Source organism: Numenius arquata, chromosome Z (genome assembly GCF_964106895.1).
Source record: "Numenius arquata chromosome Z, bNumArq3.hap1.1, whole genome shotgun sequence".
NCBI lineage: Eukaryota > Metazoa > Chordata > Aves > Charadriiformes > Scolopacidae > Numenius > Numenius arquata.
In genome coordinates this window covers 31,476,510-31,496,723 of record NC_133616.1, presented here as the reverse complement: position 1 = coordinate 31,496,723, position 20,214 = coordinate 31,476,510, and the positions used below count along the sequence as shown (strand labels likewise).

At 40.1% G+C, this 20,214-nt stretch overlaps 1 protein-coding gene across 2 annotated transcripts in view; it reads right to left on the bottom strand.

Moving 5' to 3' along the window:
• UHRF2 (ubiquitin like with PHD and ring finger domains 2) overlaps positions 1 to 19,636 on the bottom strand; it is an 87,387-nt gene extending 67,751 nt beyond the window's left edge. For both annotated transcript variants that reach the window (XM_074166101.1, XM_074166102.1), the window contains exons 1-3: positions 19,484 to 19,636; positions 6,619 to 6,861; positions 1,090 to 1,352 (exon numbers count right to left, since the gene is read on the bottom strand). In XM_074166101.1, coding sequence (XP_074022202.1) covers positions 1,090 to 1,352; positions 6,619 to 6,861; positions 19,484 to 19,636 — 659 coding nt within the window. The remainder of the gene's footprint in view (positions 1 to 1,089; positions 1,353 to 6,618; positions 6,862 to 19,483) is intronic.
• Positions 19,637 to 20,214: the final 578 nt, after the last annotated feature.

Sequence of the window (20,214 nt, the reverse complement as noted above, 5' to 3'; positions counted from 1 at the left end):
AGACATTTCCACTTCCACCTTCGTAATTCTCTAACATTTTAAGTAGAAAATTTACACAGTCACAGATACAAAGTCCGAACACAACACAGAGTTTAAAAAGTGCATTAAGTTGTATCTGCTACTAGTAAGAGAAATAAAAAAGTGCTCTACGTAAGTCAGATTCACAGTTATATATCAAAATAATTAAAGTTAAAATAGCTGCTTTAAAAATGTATTTTGGATATCTACATTTAGCTAATACTGAACATACTTTGCATCCTTCTACCTTAATCATACAGTGCACAAACTACAGTACTTTTACTAATCTCCACACCAAAAATTAAAAATCCTCAATCCTTGCTTGTTTAGAAGCTAAGCTTAATGCTTTAACAGATGTTATTTAAAATAAATAAAAAAACATCCAGACCAATTTCTCAAGTGAATGAAGTGGTGCAAAACCTGTTCATAAATTAGAAATCCCTCCAACAGATTTTCTCACCCACAGGTTTCAGGCTCCGGAATTTGTTTTCACTACAGAAATAAACAAACAGGAAAAAAAAAAAAACCACAACATGCCCTTAATGGCCTCTCTCCACTTCAGAATCCATTTCATGCCCCCAGTCACAAAGTTCTCTTTAACAAACCTTTAAGTGCAGACCTGCAATTTAGTGCACAATTGTTCTATTTGAAATAAAATTGATCCAAATCAAGTAAGAAAATTTGTTCTCATGACAGTTCTCCTTCAGCTCCAATAAGAAGAACTGAATATACACACGGAATAGTTAAAAAAAATTAAAACAATACTTGGAAAAATCCACAGTAAAAAATCAGTTATATAGTTTCTTTTTCTTATGTAAGAAGGACGGATTTTAAGTTTCATAAAGACAAAGAAATCAAAACTTGACAAGTATTTAGGCATGAAAAGTATCATTACTCCCAATTGATTCATTATATCCAACTGAAAAGTGTTATAAATTTTTTAATAATTTTTTTCTTGGTTGCAATATTGAACTTGCTTTCTTTGATTCCAAGCTTCTTCAAGAAATTCTTGGTTTATACAAACCAAGTAACAATATGTGATGTCCTCAAAATAGTATCAGGAGCACTTACTCATCGTACTTGATATGATAAATAGCTTCTTCATCAGTGTCCATACAGTCCGAATAAGACGTGGATGGCGTACTGTCCAAATTATTTGCATTTTCCCTAGAATGATCTTGACTTAAGTTTCCATTAGTCCTTTTGTAAGTGTTACCACTCTTTCCTTGAGCTTTACCATTCTTATGTCCCTTTGTTGCTCGGGTAACATTTTCTATATGAGCTTCAAACCAGGCTCCAATGCTGACGTCACGGGCATCCACCAATTCATTTATCTAAAAGGAAAATTCAATAATTACTTCTTGCTTATTTTATATGATTCCAACTAAGAAAATAATTAAGACAACTTACTATACTTCTGCTTAACTTTGTTATCAGTAAAACAATCAACTCCAGTAACTAGTTGAGCTTGAGCAAGTTCTAGTAACATGCAGTCATGAATATGTTGCACTTTAAGTGTTTTATTGCTCTTCCTTAAAATCTAGTATGAATATAAACTGTATGTACTTTTTAAAAGCAAGGCTAGATTACTTCCCCCCTGCCCTCCAAACCTGGAAGTTAGCTTATCTCTCTCATTATACTTTCCTCTTGCTTCATCAATTGTTCTTTATGGCTAAAATAAGCATACACAGCATTAAAATACTAGCTCACAACCAAGGGTTTTAAAGATTTTCCTGAGCATCCAATTTGGAACTATTATTTAATATTCTATCTTTCTGGCCTGCAAGATTTTTTTAACCCTTCAGGACTCAAGGAGAGAGAGGGAGGAAACAAGGTTGCCACCAACGTCAGCCAAAAATCTTATGAAAGATCTCCTTATGTAAGAAATGGCACTATCTCACAGAATTTCTCCCTTCTGTATTGAGAATAATACTGGTATTAAGCAACCAAACCACTTAAATATTCTAAATCATATTTCATTTTCTCAGGTATTCAGCTAACTAAGCAGATGTTCCTTTAATAATATTAAGAACACAAAAAGATTTTAAGAACACTTCATCAACAGCACATTAAGTTTAAAAAATTTATTAGAACAGAACTACCACACAGCCTTACCATAGAAAACATCTGTAATAAACTATGAGATACATACATACATTTATATATATATACACACACATATATCTATCTGCTTTAAGCTACAAGGCATTGCTAAGTACCAACATAGCGGCAGACAGATAATTACTCATACTAAGCCCAAAGGCTAGTTTATATAAACTGGACAATCTTACTGTCTTTTCACAGGAGAAGGCAAAAAATCACGCTCAATAACTTTTCATATTTAGAGTGAAGCAGTCCTTAGGTATCTGAAAGTGCAACTGACAGCATTTGGAGCTAACATGTTTACCCCAAGAAAGCAATACCTCACATTTTACTCTTTTCATTCACCTTCTTAAAATTGCTTCCAAAACTCACTGAATTTCACTGAATTTTTTAGAGTTGGAAGGGACCATAAAGATCATCTAGTCCAACTCCCCTGCCGAAGCAGGATTGTCCAGAGCATGTCAGAGCATGTTACTCAGGACTGCATCCAGGCGGGTCTTGAAAATCTCCAGAGAAGGGGACTCCACAACCTCCCTGGGCAGCCTGTTCCAGGGCTCTGTCACCCTCACTGTGAAGAAGTTTTTTCTCATATTTGAGTGGAACCTCCTATGTTCCAACTTGTGCCCGTTGCCCCTCGTCCTCTCACTGGCAACCACTGAAAAGAGTCTGGCTCCCTCCTCCTTCAACCCACCCTTCAGATACTTATAAGCATTGATAAGGTCTCCCCTCAGCCTTCTCTTCTCCAGGCTAAAGAGTCCCAGCTCTCTCAGCCTTTCTTCATAAGGGAGATGCTCCAATCCTTGAATCATTCTTGTTGCCCTTCGCTGGACTCTTTCCAGTAGTTCCCTATCCCTCTTGAATTGGGGAGCCCAGAACTGTATGCAGTATTCCAGTTGTGGCCTCACCAGTGCAGAGTAGAGGGGGAGAATGACTTCCCTCGACCTACTTGCCACACTCTTCCCTATGCAGCCCAGGATTCCGTTGGCCTTCCTGGCCACAAGAGCACACTGCTTGCTCATTGTCATTTTGTTGTCTACCAGGACCCCCAGATCCTTCTCTTCAGAACTTGACTCCAGCAGGTCCACGCCTAACCTGTATTGGTGCCTAACATTCTTCTTCCCCAGGTGCAGGACCCTATACTTTTCCCTGTTGAACCTCATGAGGTTCTTCCTTGCCCAGCTCTCCAGCCTGTCCAGGTCTCTCTGGATGGCAGCACAGCCCTCCAGGGTGTCAGCCACCCCTCCCAGTTTGGTATCATCAGCAAACTTGCTGAGGATACACTCTGTCCCCTCGTCCAGGTCGACATTCTAGGACAACTCGAAGTTGTATTTCTCCTCCCATGTAAAAAACATGTATTCTTTTGACTTTTGTTCTTGCAACCTACAGTATTCAGAGTACAGCTTTCAGCAGGATGAAAATTGCAGCCAAATAAGCAAATCAGAGAAGGAAAGCCCTGTTTTAAATCTATCAATGTATCTTAAATATAAACAGTGGATTCTGGCACTTCAAGGAACGCTCACAAAGGCATCCCTACACAACCTTATGTGTTTGAACTATTTGTAGCTCAAAGTGCCACTTTACTTTCTCCTTTCAAAACCACAGTTGAGGGAGCCACACACTAACTAAGGATTCCCCCCATCTCCTGCGACTTCTTGCAACCACTTATAAAAGTGCCAGAGAAGCCATGTTAGCCAAGTCAAAAATCATCAGATCCAGAACAAAAAAAAGTTACAAAAAGTAAAAGTAAAAAAAAGTAATAATCAGTGCAAACTCCCTTAATCATTCTTCTCCAATGCATCCTTCCATAATTTGATCTGCGTACTTAAGACAACAGACTTGCCACCCTTGCACAGAGTAAGGGCAAATAATAATTACCACAGACCACTAAGGAACATCAGACAACTATTTTACGTTAGTGGTGTCTGGTTTAATTACTGGGCTATTAATAGCTCTTTCTGAACAGTATTAAACAAATACTGATTTTAAATACAGACTCGGTTTGCCTGGTTTTTATTCCAAACTAGTTACAGTTCTCAGCTAAGATGTTTTTACTACAGCCAGAGATTTTTGGGGGAAAATTTATGAAGACACTGTGAGAATCAGCAGGGGAAACGTGCACATGCTTCTGAATGAGCTCTGTTTTTTTTAATATCATTCCTGTATGCCCAACCAGTGTTACTGTAAATCCTTTCTTGTAACCTGCCTTGTATTCCTCCTTTTGGCACTGGAGATCAGCCACAGGTACTCAGCTTAGCCAAGGTGGTGTCCTTCACAGGTGCTCAGTCCACCTTGGGATGGACCCCCAATGCTTGAACATTGTCGCACCACTTACAATTGCTACACCAGTAACAATTCTCAGTCATAATAACAAGGAACAGGAGTTGCACACAACTTCACCCACTACTAGTCCTTCAGAGCCCATGTGAAATACCACGTCAGGTACAACTAGAATATAAAACAAGCTAAAGCATTCTGATTTACATAGTATACAATGACCACACAGAGGAACTCTGTTGAAATCATATTTTAACCATCTGAGCATAATTTCATTATTATTAACTATTATTTCCAATATCAACTCTACAGGTTTTTTGGGGTTTTTATTAATTACAGACTTCATACCCGCTACCTTTCCTTTTGCTAGTTGAAATCTGAAAGAGAAAGGAGGGCACAGAGGCTAAGACTACTCATAACGTAGAGTAAGTAACAGGTATCTTGTTGAGTCTAGCTTTGGATACAGATCCAGTCAGGCACAGGACTTCCTTCAGACAGAAAAAAAAACATAACAAACTCTTCTTTCCTATAACCAGATAATTCCTTGTTTGACAAACAAGTAAATGCAAAATAATTAACTATATCCACCTCTTTAGCCATCTATCGTAGCTTAGTTTATGGCCTTTTTTATTGGCTTTTACTGAACAAGTTTACTACCTTTGAATTACATTATTGTCTAAAAATACAGTCTTAAAAACTTCCTGATTCTGTAAGTAGAAATCCTCTACGCGTTCCTACTGGTATCTACAAATAGCAAAAAACTTTATGACTGTACCCTTATTTTCCTCTATATATATTAAAAACATATGGTTGGCCGAAAAAGTACTCAATTCATAGGTAATGAAGGAGAAAGTGTTAGGTCCCTAGTATTAAAGATCACAAAAATTCCAGCTGAATAGTTTTCCTTGAGTATGTCTGCCAATATCACCATTCCCTGCTCTATTTTCTGTTTTAATCCTTAACGAAACAGCTAAGAGACTACCTGATATAATTTTTATCATTCTTGAAATTATAACTTTTAACACTCCTTTCCTTTAACCAACTGATCTTCTGCAGCCTCCCATCTCCCCTGCATTCTCCCCATACTTTCTTTATTAACTTTTACATTCATTGATTAGTTGTAAAATATCAGAACTGAAGAACTGGGAGTTTTCCCACTGTAACAAAGGGAGATAAAAGGGGAAAAAAAAAGCAGCATGCAATCTTGTGTCTCCATATTCAAGCTACTGATTTTTTGGCTCCCTGACTCCTCAGAGAATAAAATTCACTGCACAGAATGCTACAGAAGCATAGAGTAAGTAAACTGGCACTTGTCCTTTAAAACCAGAAACATTAAGTAACAGCCTACATGAAACTAAGATTGCTTCCCATGGATGAGAAGTCTAAATATCAGTGTTCCTCTAACTGAAATAAATTTGTACGTGTATGGCAGTTTCTACCTCCTTTTCCTTCTCCGTAATTTTGGAGATTTTCCAGCAAAAGAGTTACTGTTATGAATATTTCTTATCTAAGAGAAACACCCAAACAGGAGGTAAAATGCTACCATTCCCTATATATACACACATCCTACTAAATATCCAATGAGGTAGCAATCTGGAAACTGCACACTTTCTGTTTAAATTAAACTTCTGGCACTCTGATGTAATCCTACATGAAAATATAGAAAAATTCAATGAGGTACAAAACTAACAATGAGTACGATATATGTGATTCCTAAAAAACCTATAATAAACCAGCAATAATTACATCACATACAATTTTAATAAATTGTGTGTTTCCACAGCTTATCTAGTTCTAATGCAACACTGAAACATTAGTATTAAAACAAATATTTGGCAAGCTTGAAAAAAAATAAGTCGGGAAAAAGCTACACTTTTCCATAGATTTTTTAATTTGTTTCTGCTGTTCACATTAAATATTTCTGTTTCACAGGTACTCTAAACTTTTCAGGCAACAATTTTTGGAGAATACAATGTGTCAGTTTATGATCTCTCCTGAAACCTGCAAAACTAGTGAGTCTGGTACAGAGACACTTTCATGACTCTGCAAGAGTCCGCTTAAATGAAGTCAATTTATATATGTCAAAATAGGGAGTTATGTCAAATCATGAAAGAAAGCAATGAGGATACATACTTTTATACAATAAAGGAATAAACTTTTTTAACAATAAAATTAAACCCAAAAGTGTGAGACAAGTTTCCAGCTTTTAAAGTTTGTACATACCTTGTACAATCCAATGCCAGGATCAATGAGAAATGAGCGAGATGATGTAGATGGCTGACTGGGTGATCCACTATTTGTTTTTTTGACTTTGTTCTTGCAGTTGGAAACAGCACAGGAATTGACTTCTCCATCCTGATCTGTCACAGAAGCAGTGGTAGGAGCTTCAGATTCAGAACGTATCAAAAGCTGAACTATGTCATTTAGTCCGACATTGTAGTCAAATAAGGTGTGTCCATCTTCTAGCTGTCAAAAGAAAGATATACTTATAAAATTCTACCTTGAGGTACGTAAGTAGTTTCCAAATATCCCTTTTACAGACAACATCTGTACAGACCAGAAGAGGCAAGCCATCTATTTCAGGTAAATAAAAACCTATGTCTCCAGCAGACGCAAAAACAAACTCTCATCAAGTTACCTGCAGCTATGATTTCATCCAATTACTCAAAGGTTTAAAATCAGAAACAGTCATCTTCACAGACTTTAGACCTTCTAATTATGCATTAACATTCAAGATAGTGCAGTGATTTACCAATCAAAAAAGGTAGGATCTATGTTGCCATATACATGACATACATAACAACTATAAATACGTGTAAGAATTTTCAAACAATCATAGGTTTGTGTACATTTCAGCTACATAATTTCACAATTCACTCTCAATCTCTTCTAGAAAGCAAGTCAAGACCTAATATTTCCCTAATATTTTGCGAAATGCTTCCTAAATAAAACATCTAGATACAAAAAGCCTCATACATATGCAACTCCGTTTACTTTTCAAAACTGTAGGATCTGCAAGTATTCTCCAAGAGTAACTACGCTTACAGAGAAGCAACACCAAAAATACATACTGGACCTTCAGGTTTAGGAAAGGAAATCTCCTAAATTGAGAACATTCAAGAACATTTTTAGTCTGGATTAAGCAAGGTTCCCTGTCTCCCAGCCCCCCTACCCAAGATCAAAACAAGATTATTCACTGAAAGTAAGTCTTTCAACTAGCCAGTTTAAAAGCTTTTATAAAGCTGAAGTAACATGCAATGTGTAGCATTCCCTCAAATAACTTCGTACATCACTATATTCCAGATGCAATCAGATCCTGCAGAACACCAGACTATAAATAGAAGTAGACTCTTTAATCACATATAGCACACAGTTACTAAATATTATTTTGGGTCCCACTCTTCACAGCTTTAAGATACCTTTTACTATCTTTATTTTACCTGATGACCTCACCTACCTACAACTAAGCTAGGAAACTCACACAAAAAACCACCAAGCTGTACACTAGGAGAAAAGAAAAACAGGGAATAGCGACCACTGCTGCTTTCCTCAGATAAAAAATCTTAATGATCAACAGCATCTTTGAAGTAGAGATTTAATTTACCTAAAAGTGTAACACATTGCTTTGGGACAACTAGAATTTGGTTAGTTACATTTTACTTCACATTGCACTGGGAGAAAAATATGCATGACTAAAAAACTCCCACATGTTTCCAAACTATTTTTGCCGAAAAAAATTACCTGACCTTTACCCAGAATAGGTGCTATTTTCAACATCACTGTTTAAGGAAAATTTTTAAACAGATCTGTTTTCATTAACTTATAGGCGGTATCAATACAACAAGTATGAGAAGGAAGGAACAGAAAAAATGAATAAGTGGGAGGGAATTCTCCAGCTTCTTATTAATACAGTTTTTTGTAAAATTAAAATGATCTCAGGATAGACAAAGGTGGAATGCACATTTCTTCCTTCATCCCTTCTGCTTTTTCAAAACAAAGCTCACAGGCAGAGGACAGTTATGGACATAAGCTGATACCCAAGAAGTTAATCAGTTATTATTCAATGAATTTAAGATCTGTGTTAAAAAAAATAAATGTTACTCTCCTTACTGCTGGTAACTACTGTATCCACTGCTAGGGTGTGTAAACAGGAGTGATCACAGTTTGTTTCAATGTAATTAAAGCTGACCCAGCTGTCTGGTGAACATCTATAGGAACGATCCCTGTTCAGCTGACTCTTTCCAAACCAGTCCAAGACACAGCAGATGAAGCTGCACTGAAGATTTTGATTCTGTAACTATTAAATGAACACAAGTCGTAAAATGGAAATCTGCAGCAACTGTTATTCTACAGCTGACTACCAACACTGCCTCCTATGTCTGGAGCTTCAGGCTAGAGCTTCATACTGAGTAGCAAGTTACTTAAGCAAGTTTAAGTAACCCTTCCCATTCCACGAAGTTGTACATTCCTATGCTTTTGACAACTCTTTAACAAAGGGGACAGAAATGTTCTTGCAGCCCGATGACAATCCAGATTTGGGGGCTTTTCACACCACAAGTAGTTCGTATTTTCACTGTTAAGATTATTAAAGAAGTTTAAAAACAGCTATTCTTAGATTCAAAGTACAAATAAACCCAAAACAAAAGACAAATAATCAACTTGCAATAACATATTTGAAAAGGGGCGCAGGGGAGGGGGAAAGAAGTTCCGCATTTTTCAAGCTGCCACTGCTCAGCACTACTTGAGGTCTACTGTGAAGATCCACTCCCCCACCAACTCATTTTTTTTGTTCCAAAATGTTTAAAAAAAAAATCAGCAGTACATCTGCAAAATATATCGCTTCTGAAATAACAAAGACATTGGACATTATCGGAGACAACATAACTTCTGCTCCATTTCTCTGTTCCAATTAGACTGGACAAGCTGTGCCAGAGGTTCTAGTGCACAATTTCTAGAATCCTACGGTATGAGGAAATCTTCTGAAAGCTAATGCATTGGGAAGAAAAGGATAACCTTGCTCCTGGTAGACTGAGGGTATATAGGCAACACAGGTGAAAGTAAAGAAATTCTTTCATTGTTTCCTTTCTCTCAGGACACACCACATGCAGACTGACAGAAAAATGTTTTGAGGTTCTGCAGTTTAAAGTCAATTCAGTGACAATCTGAATCTGAACAGTCTGAATTACCTACCATAACTAGGTAACCAGTGTTAACACTCAACTGAAAAATGTCCTGTGTCTAGTCTTTGCGATCTATTCATCGGTTATGATAGCAGAATAAGTCATATCTTAAATCCACAACTGAATCCTCCCTATTAGCATGAGAAAGAGGAAGAAGAAAAAAAAAAAAAACAACACACCAAAAAAAAGAGACTTAAAAAAAGTAATCTGTACAGGAATAGTTATATTAACATGTTCAAAAAGTAAGACATACCTAGGCTAGGCCTTGAGGAAGAAGCAGCCTTCTCTAATGACGCATGCATGCACTACCTATTCCTGTGTAGGAATCAAAGTCTGCTTTGATGAACATGAACTAAAACGCCACAAGAATAAACTGGTGACTGCAAACCTGTCTACTTTACAGTATTAATTTATAATGAATTAGCATTCTATTCTGTGCCCAAGTGGGCCAGGGTTTTTCATTTTGTTTTTATAATCGGTATTCTTTGCAGAAATATTTTATGACTGCCGACTATTCTATGACTACCAACGTCACGCTTCAGTCTGAAAGCACAGTAACAGAGATAAGATTACTATAAGCACATTTCAAATGAGGCAGGATGTAGTGTTGGGCAATGTGATAGGGAAAGAGCATCTGTTTTATTACATGACCAAAAAAATACATTCCCAGAATATTAGCAACCGTATAAATTTAGACCAAGTCAACGACTCTGCCACACTGCCTGCTTCTGGGAACAAAGTAGAGAAATACAGAAACTCAACTGGTAAAATCAAGTTCATGTGCTATTTGGCTTACAAGAACTGATGTGCATATCTGCAAGTATACCTATACCCAGCATTATTGCATCACTGACAATTTAAATCCCTGGAGTAACAAAGCTGGAAAACAATCAGTGTTTAAAGAATTCCATTCCTCCATAAATAGAGAGAAGAACTACAAGATGTTGTTTCTTGAATTACTGATATTATACTGGTGTTAATCTAACAACGGGATCTTAGCCAGTAAGGCTAAACCAGACTACTAGAGTGAAAAAAAAGCAATGAAGCACATCACTTGTCCCTGCAGATAGAGTAGTATCTCCTACTCTGTTCCAAGTTGGCCAGGGACTGTAAGATCACTTTTCAAATTATATTATTAAAGCAGTATCAGATGCAAAAAATTAAGGACCTATCACTATGTGTGGATATTAACAAACAGTAGGATAAAAAGCGTGATACCTTCCTTTCTGCAGACAACTATCATTTTAAATGCATCCTGGAATACAGTATTTCTTACCAAGAACTCCACAAAAAACAACAAACCAACCCCACAAAAAAAAAAAAAAAAAAAACCAACAACAGCAGAAAGCACACAAACAACGCCCCCACATACTTGCCCACCCTTCTTATTTCCCAACCAACACTGCCTTACTATGTCATCAAAATTCATGAAAGCATTACTGAATTGAGTCCAAAATTACCTCACAAACAAGTTAAAGATTCAACCAAGAAGAGTAGAAAATTTCATCAAAAACCAGTCTGGCAATTTGTGGGAATAGGTGTCCGCCGGTCAGCTTCATGGTATGCTCACTTCCAACAATAGTCATTTATATAGATATATAAACAATTTCATCCCATTCTGCTGCATAAAAATACTAAGAAGATTCCCCAAGAATATGTTTGCTTGGACAGTGCATTAAAAGAAGAGATAGAAACATTACATGTTTACTTAATCATTCACTAAGCATTTAAGACACTTGTCATTCACAAGTTTATACATGCAAACCAGAAACAAAATTAATCACGCAAGTACCAGACAATCAAGTTGTATCTCATTCAAGTCAGTTAATGGGCAATTAGAATATGTACTAAAGCAAAGATAACTGAATAGGCAATTTCGTTTATGAAATCTTGCTAGCTCTCCTGATCCTAGAGTCATTAAAAAAAAAAAGAGATGTATTTGTCTCCTTAGCAGTAGATTTCACTTTCAGTTTTCCTTCCTCTTAATGACTGGCATGTTTCAAAAGCCTTTGAGGCTTCATTAACATATTCTGAATGAAGTAACACTAAAGAGCAGCTATATTTACTGCATCTAGCACTTTTTCCACTATATATACCCATAAGTAGAGAAACAGATTACAACCTTCAAGTGTATTTTCACAGATCACATGTTAAAGACGCTGTCGATTTCAAAATACTTCTAGAGAACGTCATTATAAATACTTAAAGGTAAGACAACACTGTGCTTACACTACTACACAAGAGTAGCTGTAGCAATGCAATGCTGGAATTGATACCTACCTACTATCACCGTTAGAACTGTCTAGTAACATCAAGCCACAAATGACACTAAAAACTTGTAGAAGCTGCACTTACATGAACATGAGTGATCATGCAGAATGTAGCATGATACTGCATTACTTGGGAAAAAAAAAAAACAAACCAAACCCAAACGTGAGAAATTATTCAGCAATTACTATCATATTAACTTGTCTACAAGTCCTAGCAGAAGCACAGCTTGTTATGGGTTATATAGCCTGTACAGAGACCTCCCAAGAAATCAGTCATTCTTGTAGAAACACATTGGCTACTGCTTTTATCTTTAAGTGTGACCCAAGAGGATAAGTTCCTAGGTCACCCTAATCCAATCATTACACTTGACAGTCAAGATCTTTAATCACTTATGGAAGTATGCCTTTGAGCATCTTCTGATGTTTTCTTTTCCAAGAACTAGAGCAGTGCCTACATTTAGCATTGAAGATGAAAGAAACTACAATGAATGCAGAAGAGCTCTTTAATTAAAGCAGTATGATGAAAAGTTAAGTGACATCAATCTTTTAACCTACACAGGTATTTACATACACCCTACAAACTTCTTTAACAGCCAGTGCATAAGGCTAAAGAGCTTTAAGCTTACGTTTAGTAGAAAAATTTGGTTAAGAGTTGTTTACAGGAGTTACCCAAAGGGTAAGTTAGTCTGAAGAAATCAAGAACCTGTAACTTCCAGCTGGGTACTCACTGAAAGCAAGCGAAGTGCGCTTCCAGAGTTTCTAATATTCTCCATCTCAAGGCTGATGTACAAACCTAACTTTTCCTGCCTGCAAGAAGACTGAATGCTATCAGATGTCTTAGTGTCAATAAATCATCATCTACATAGGTATCACAGTCTTATAGAGACACCTACAGTACTCAGCAGAAAGCATACAGCAAGAGGAAATCTTAAAGAAGGAAGAACATGGAAGCTTCTCGTATCCAAGAAAGGCTTTTCTAAAATTATAGTGACAACCGGTAAGTTCATTCATAGCACAGTGTGAAGATGTCATGCTTCTTCAACTCTCCACACAAAGAGGAAGTTTGGCATGCTGCACAAAGCCACACAACCTAGGAAGAAGTTACAGAATCTTGCTGCTGACACATCAATCTCAGTACAAACACTATGATAAACGTACATTAGTCATCTTCATACTCAATCAAGACTACTAGCCTTCTCTAAGAAAAAATTCAGACTTTTTATGTTCTCTAACTAAAATTAAACACAGAAGCCTACATTTTAAGGCCATGTTCTCCAACAAAACAAGTGTTTTTTACAACATTACTACAAAATTATTTGCAGAGTGTACAGGTAGTACCAACACATTTTACCTTTTGATCTGGACTAACTAATCCAAAAAAGATTCCAGTGTACAAGATTAGTGGTAACACAAGAACAGCTCAAAGTCAAGAGCTGTAAGAAAAGACTTCTTGACTTAGAAGTTCAAGGTGAAGGCAGACATTCTCACTCTCAACCAATGACTTGTACAGGGTTCAAGTCTGTACCTACTTAAAGTTAAATTTTTTAATAATAAACTCAGGTTTTGAAGATTATTTCTTCATTTATCACTGGGTGAGATACAGGAAAAAACCCCAACTGTTAATTCAGATATGTCATTTTCTTCTTGGATGCAACTCTCAATCCCATTAAAGGAACATCTGCTCATTAACTTCTAGCTGGAAGATGGAGTTAGAGCAGCAAGGTTTCTCCTCTCTTGCAGTTCTCAGGAGCCTTCTAATCAGATAAATAAAAGTTCATGGCATCTTCTGGCAGATATTTAGGGTTACCTGACACTTTTGTTTAAAAAAAAAAAAAATGCCACAAAACAAAAGCATGTCAAAATATAAAGCTGCATTGACATCCTCAGAAGCACGGAAAGACTCATCCATCTCTATGCTGATTAGATGAGAGTGGTGCCTCCTGTATGGTTGTACGGACTTCGATAGCACAGGCAACTCTAGTTCGGCAACACTGGTGCCAGGGAAAGCCAATGACTATCTGCAGCTTGTAAGGATACCTGTAATGAAGAACTGGTTATTATCTGAACCTTCTGTAATCAACAAACAAAGTCTAGAAAAATAAATGCAAAAGTGTATCATTATTTTAACGCAATTTAACCGTTAAATGATTAGGAACAGAGATCCATTTAACAGCTTTTAAAGAAGAGAATCATCTCAAAACTTCCATCAATATAAATTGTATTAACATTTGATCACATTTCATCACAGGAAGTCCTCGTCACCTAGTTGTCAGTCTAGGCCATACATCAAATGTGTTCTGCACCTAAGAGCTTGTGGTGTGGGGTTTTTTTCTTTTAATATAAAGAGAAATATTCCATTTCCAAGATCTTTCAAATTAGAAAAGTACAAGTACTAAACTATCCTAACTAGGTTACACGAGTAAATATATATGCCACAAAATACAGCCTTAAAGCTGGCTGCAATTTCTGACAGATTATATTATGTTTTTCCAGCTAATACTGAAGTCGTACATACAAAATTGTATAAAGTATTCTGTTTTCACATATGCCTTGGCTTTTCCTTCAGTTTGCTTAGATGCTTTGAATAACAAAGATAATGGTACCAAGGAATGGTAAGCTGCATTAATAGCTTTACAGTAAAAAATTAATAAGAGGCTGATTTCAGTAAACAACTTCCACAATCATATAAAAAAAAACCTTGTTAATAGGGCTACCGAATCTACTTCCAGCTAAATTCAAATTATAGTCCACACATGTTTCAGGAATTTTGGAATGCTGTCTAATCATATCTGTCCTGGAGACCCCAGATTGACTCCCTCTCATCAAGTGACAGAGCTACTTGCTACCAGCTTCATCAAAGAATGGCAATCACTTCCTTTCTAAGGCTTCTTCAAATTATTTGTCCAAAGAGTAAAATGAACTGCTCCAGTTGGAAGATTTCTCACACCCAGATTCTGCCTGAAGCAGATGAGGTTTGGACAGCTGCAGCTGAAAAAGTTTACAGTTTTCCAAACAAAATAAAGCTGGGAAGAGATTGTGTTAAGAAACTCGATTGTTTTATGAATAGGTTTAGCACTCCCATTCTTCGGGGAAAGACTCCAGAAATAATGCTTTTCTATCTTTCTGGAAATTCAGCCAAGCTGTAAGTAATTAAGAAGCCCTTAAAACACACAGTTCACAAACCTGAAGCTTAGCAGCTTGAAGTCACGCAAGATTTTATCGACTGCTGAAGTGCCAGTCCAGGTCAGCAGAAGTTACAGAGGTCTTGTATAAGAAAGTCTGTAGGTAAACCGAAGTATGTCCTATTGCCAGATTTATAACTATATGTTTCACTGAGGCTGCTTTATCACAAGGATGCTCTCATGAAAAACTAAAGTTCCTCCAGTCCTCCTGCCCCTTTACCATTTCAGTTAAATTTACAGAAACAAAACCCTAAGTACTTGGGCATCACAGCATGGGCCAGACAAACTATACATAAGAGTGAACTTACACGGCTAAGAGACACGATACATACTACCACACTTTTTTCTGTGCGTAAAAGCAGAGCTGAATTTCTTCTAATGAAGTAAGCCTGATTTGCAACAGCTTTCACATCAAGTAAATAAATGTCTTCAACACTCTCATTTCCACCTGCTGACTTTGGTCTCCATGAAAAAAGGTTTAGGGTGTCTTCCTCACCAACAAAATTAACACCTTCAAAAGCTATTTCAGTCATTGCCTCTTACATATACTGGGAAGAAGTGTTTAGGATCTCATGTCCTTCTTCCCTGACTCTGGCAAGCACTATAGAAAAGCAAAGTGAGATGATGGCTTCTTTAACAACACTAGCCACTTACAAGTTTTGACTGAATTCAAATTCCAACAGGGTGGGAGAGGTTGATGGAAGAAATCCATTAGACAAGTGGATTTCACGCAAGATTACATTATATTTTATATTCTATAAACAACACATATTGCTGAAATACAACAGTGTGCACATTTAGTTCTATGTGAAACAAACTGGTATTAATACCCCTACAGTCTTCCAGACAACCTTAAGTTCTCTGGCAAGTTTTCACATTTAAATAAACTTCAACATATTTTTACTGCTCAATTTTTCCAGCGCTGTAACTGAAAGCTAGAAATCCCACAACAATGATAGCTTCGTCCTATAGAAAATCTGCTCTGTATTTTTTAATTTTGCTCTATATTAGCATCTTTTCTATAGAAAATCTATATAGAAAATCTATAGAAAAGACACCAATAGAGTATACACTCAATATAGTAGAATTTGTCAACTATAATATCTCCTTCAATTTCATTAATAAAACTGAGAATTTTTATTCGCGTCAAGAAGTGCTATATAGCACTATATAGTGCTATAAATAATTTTCCCATTAGGACAGTATGCTGCCAGAAGACAGACTGTCTTGTTCTGCGTTTCTGAATTTTAGACCAACTCCACACAATGCACTGTAATTTACAAGTTTACTCAGAGTTAAAATATAACAACACAGATAAAGCGTTAGATGAGAATAGTCTATGGTGGAGCAAGGTTAACATATGATTTAGTACACCACAGGGAAATATTTAGGCCTCTCCAAGAAACTCCTTCCAGCCAACGATCCAACCTCTTCAACAATGAACGCAAGAGACATCACTGCAGGTTTCTATGTTCAGTGGTGTTCTCTGGCTAGCTGCAGACTAGGTTATTGCACCACAGTAAAGAACTATGCATATATTACTACTCCCTTTTCTCAGAAATACCGACCTCAATCTACAGAATGACTTGACTTCTCTAGCCAATAGACAGTTACTCAGCTCTGCAGAAACACGGATCCCCAGAGAGTCCAGGATGTCCCCACAGACCAGACCGAGTCATAGAGTAATACTATCTTGCTCCCTCTTCAGTGCCACACGTAGGTCCTCCTGGCAGTAGGAGTTAAAAACCAGAAACTAGTCTGTTCAACCACATATTGCTCTTCCTAGTTTTACAAGGAAAAAAAAAAGACAAACCAGTAATATAAAGTACAACATTGATCAAAACACTAGATTTTCATCAGTAGTTCTATGGCATTTCAACCCTTAAGAAGAGAAGCATGAAGTACTGCCCGTTTAAGGTCCTGCATTTGTGTTTGAGTATCAGACAACAGCAAATTACAGTATACCACATCAACTATGTTTACTGGACACGGACACTCCTAAAGAACTGCAAAATAACAGATCTAGCTGAAAGTGTCAGTTGAAGCTGTTCTTTACTTCAAGCTAAGAACATGAAGTTGTTGAATTTCAGCCCATAAACGGTGACTCACTCAGGTTTCTGTATCCTTATAATCTCACACACCACCCATTTTTTAATAAGAAAGGAGGTTGTTTAGCCAGTTTTCGGCACCCACCACTTGCAGAGTCCAAGTATTTCTAGAAAAAGTTCCCAGAGAGAGTACAGTAAGCAGTTCTGTTGCGAGATCAGAGTTCTACTAGCAGACTGCACAGATTTAATCATACTGAGTACTGAAGAGATAAAAAAGGAAGAGAGTTTGGTCTAGATAATGGTTTTTCCAACACATACAGGAATCTTCAGTTTTTCCATGGTGTTCACCTCAATATACTGCTTTCCATTCACCTCACACTTAATTGAAATTGCCTTTTTTATTCTATTTTTGTTTTATCACAACTGTGAGAGAGATTAAGTTGCTTACAGTTTCCTTTTCTCATGTCTCTCAACGTCCAGTTTTACTTGTGCAAGAGCAATCCTCTTGACCTTTTTTCTACTTACTAGCACCATGGGATCAGAAAAGCAATCCATAACCATCAAGGAAACTTCACGATTAATTATGGTAATTTTAAGAAAATGGACGTAAATGGTGCGTGAAGCAATGAAATAGAACTCTTTAACTCTTCACCGAACATGATCCCAACTGTGTCCTAAACCAGACAAACTGAGTACTAAACTCACAAATGCTGCTTGTGTAGGCAACTTCAGCCATAGTATTTCACTATTCTGCTTTCATAAGCACGACATCTGTTAACTAAAATGTTCAAGCTAATTGGTCTGGCCACTGACAGACTACATAGAAAAGCACAAGTCACTACAAGCTCATCTTCCCTGTTTCTCGGGTAAACCTTGTGTCGCACATCAGGCTCCGCACTGAAAGAAGAGGTGTGCTGGCACAGCACAGAGCTAAGCAAGTTACACAACTTCAAGGCTGATGCTCCTGGATTTATTCCCTTCAGAGAAACATGAGATCGTCCGTAATTGTCTTGATAGACACGTCCTCACAAATGCTCACTCTCACCAATGCACAAAACACAAAAATCTACTGACTTGCTACTGGGTTCACAATCGAGGTTTAGCATCTAGCCATAATGCCTACTGCCTATTCATAATTAGATATGTTTCTTACTTTCCCCCTGCCTTGTTTGTAAAGATACACATTTCACCTGTTTTGAGGCAGAAATTGCACTGCCTTGCATTACTCAGTGTAGCTGAACACTGCAACACTTATCTGTTGTGAGAAGGTGCATCTTAAGAGCCACTCTCACAGAAATACATCACACATCCGATACCTTCCTTGCCAGGTCACAGCTGCGCCTCACCGAACACCAGTGCTGAGTACACCTCATAGTTTATGCAATGCAGCTGGAAACGTTAACACCCATCAGCAACAAAGATGCAGCCTGAGGCAACGCATTCGGATCAAAACATATCTGGCACCGGAGGGCTGGGGAAAGTATCAGCCCACACAGCTTCCTGCCAGTCACCGCGGTGATACCGCACCCCGGCCTGGATGGAATCCCGCCGGCCCCTCCGGACTGCCAGCAGCCACCCGGAGCCCACTCGTGACACGCTGTTCCCCGCGCAGAGGAGCGGGACACACAGCCTGTGCCCGCCCGAAGGGACCCCGCCCACGGGGAAGTACCAGGAGGCCGAGGCCCCCCCGTACCCCCCTGCAACGAGTGGAGGCGGGATGGGTTCATACCCGGCGGGCCCCGAAAACCGTTACTCGGGCGCCGGGGGAGGGGCACGCCGTACTGATCCGAGCGGCTACTGACGGGACACGGGGACTTCGCACCGCCTTCCCGCCCGTGTCCCCCGTGTGCGTCCCCCGCCACGTGCGGACCCCGGGGGCGACGTTCTGCCGTGGAAACGGCCCGCAGTACACACACACACACACACACACACACCCGGCCCGGCCCGGCCCAGGCAGGGGCGAAGCACGATGCCGGTGTCGCGTCGGAGAGCGGAGAGGCTCCTTCCTCCCCCTCCGGCCGCCCTGTCACTTCGGCACCGTAACGGCAGGGGCTGGGGGAGGAGCCTCCCGCCGTTCAGGTGGGAAAACAAACACACAAAGGGGCCTCCCCGGCCCCCGATCGCCCCCCGGGGAAAAGGCGGGCAGCAGGGCGCGGGGAACGGCACCGCCGGCTGTGCCGGAGCCTCTTGTCAGGCCTGAGGCCGCGGCTGCCTCCCGCCCCCCCTTCTCGCCTCCCTCTAGGCCCGACGGGACGGGAGTAAACAAAAGCCGGAGCCAGAGGACGACAGGCGGGCAGGGATAGGGACCCCAGCGCCGGGCCGCACAAAGAGCCGAGCCAGAGAGGGGAGGGAAAAGCCCCCATCCCTCCCCACCCCGGCCATCCAGGTAGGGGCGTCTCCCGCCTCACCTGCTTGCCCCGGTAGAAGAGGCGCTGGCGGTCCGGGCTGACGCGGAAGGTCTCCTGGATCTTCTCCCGCAGGCACTCTATCTTGGTAAGGCGGCTCAGGTCGTCGATGGTCTGGGTCTCGGTGCCGTCGATGGTGCGGACTTGGATCCACATGGTGGGCGCCCTCCCACTCACTCGGCCAGCCGCGGGGAAGGGAGGGAGGGAGCGAGGTCCCGGGGCGGGGGATGGAGAAGGGGTCCGCTCCCGGGTGCGCGTCTGCGGCGTGCGAGGGAGAAGGGGAGGGGGCCGGGCGCTTCCCCCGCTCTTTGTTCGGCTCGGTGGGGCAGGATTTTCAAATCCCGCGGAACGGGCGCCAGCCTCCCCGCCCGCCGGGCCGCCGTCCTCCCTCAGAGGGGCGCGGAGAGGGAAGGAGACCCCCGAACCGAGACGATCCCCCGCCGCTTCCCGATGGCCCGCCCCACGAGCCCCCCCCCCTCCCCGTCCCCCGCGGGGAGCAGCACCGCACGGCGAGGCGGAGCCAGGCGGGGAGCCGCGGCGGACCGGGTCTAACGGGCACCCGCGGGAGCCATCTCCCAGCCCCGGGGAGTGTTTACCAGGCGCCGCCGCTCTCACATGGAGGTCACGGCGCCAACGCTGATCTCGCGAGAGCTTTCCCCCCTCCCCTTCCACGGCCGTACAGAGACAACAACACCGGGGCGGGGGCGCTGGGGGGCACGGCCCCGCCCCCGCCG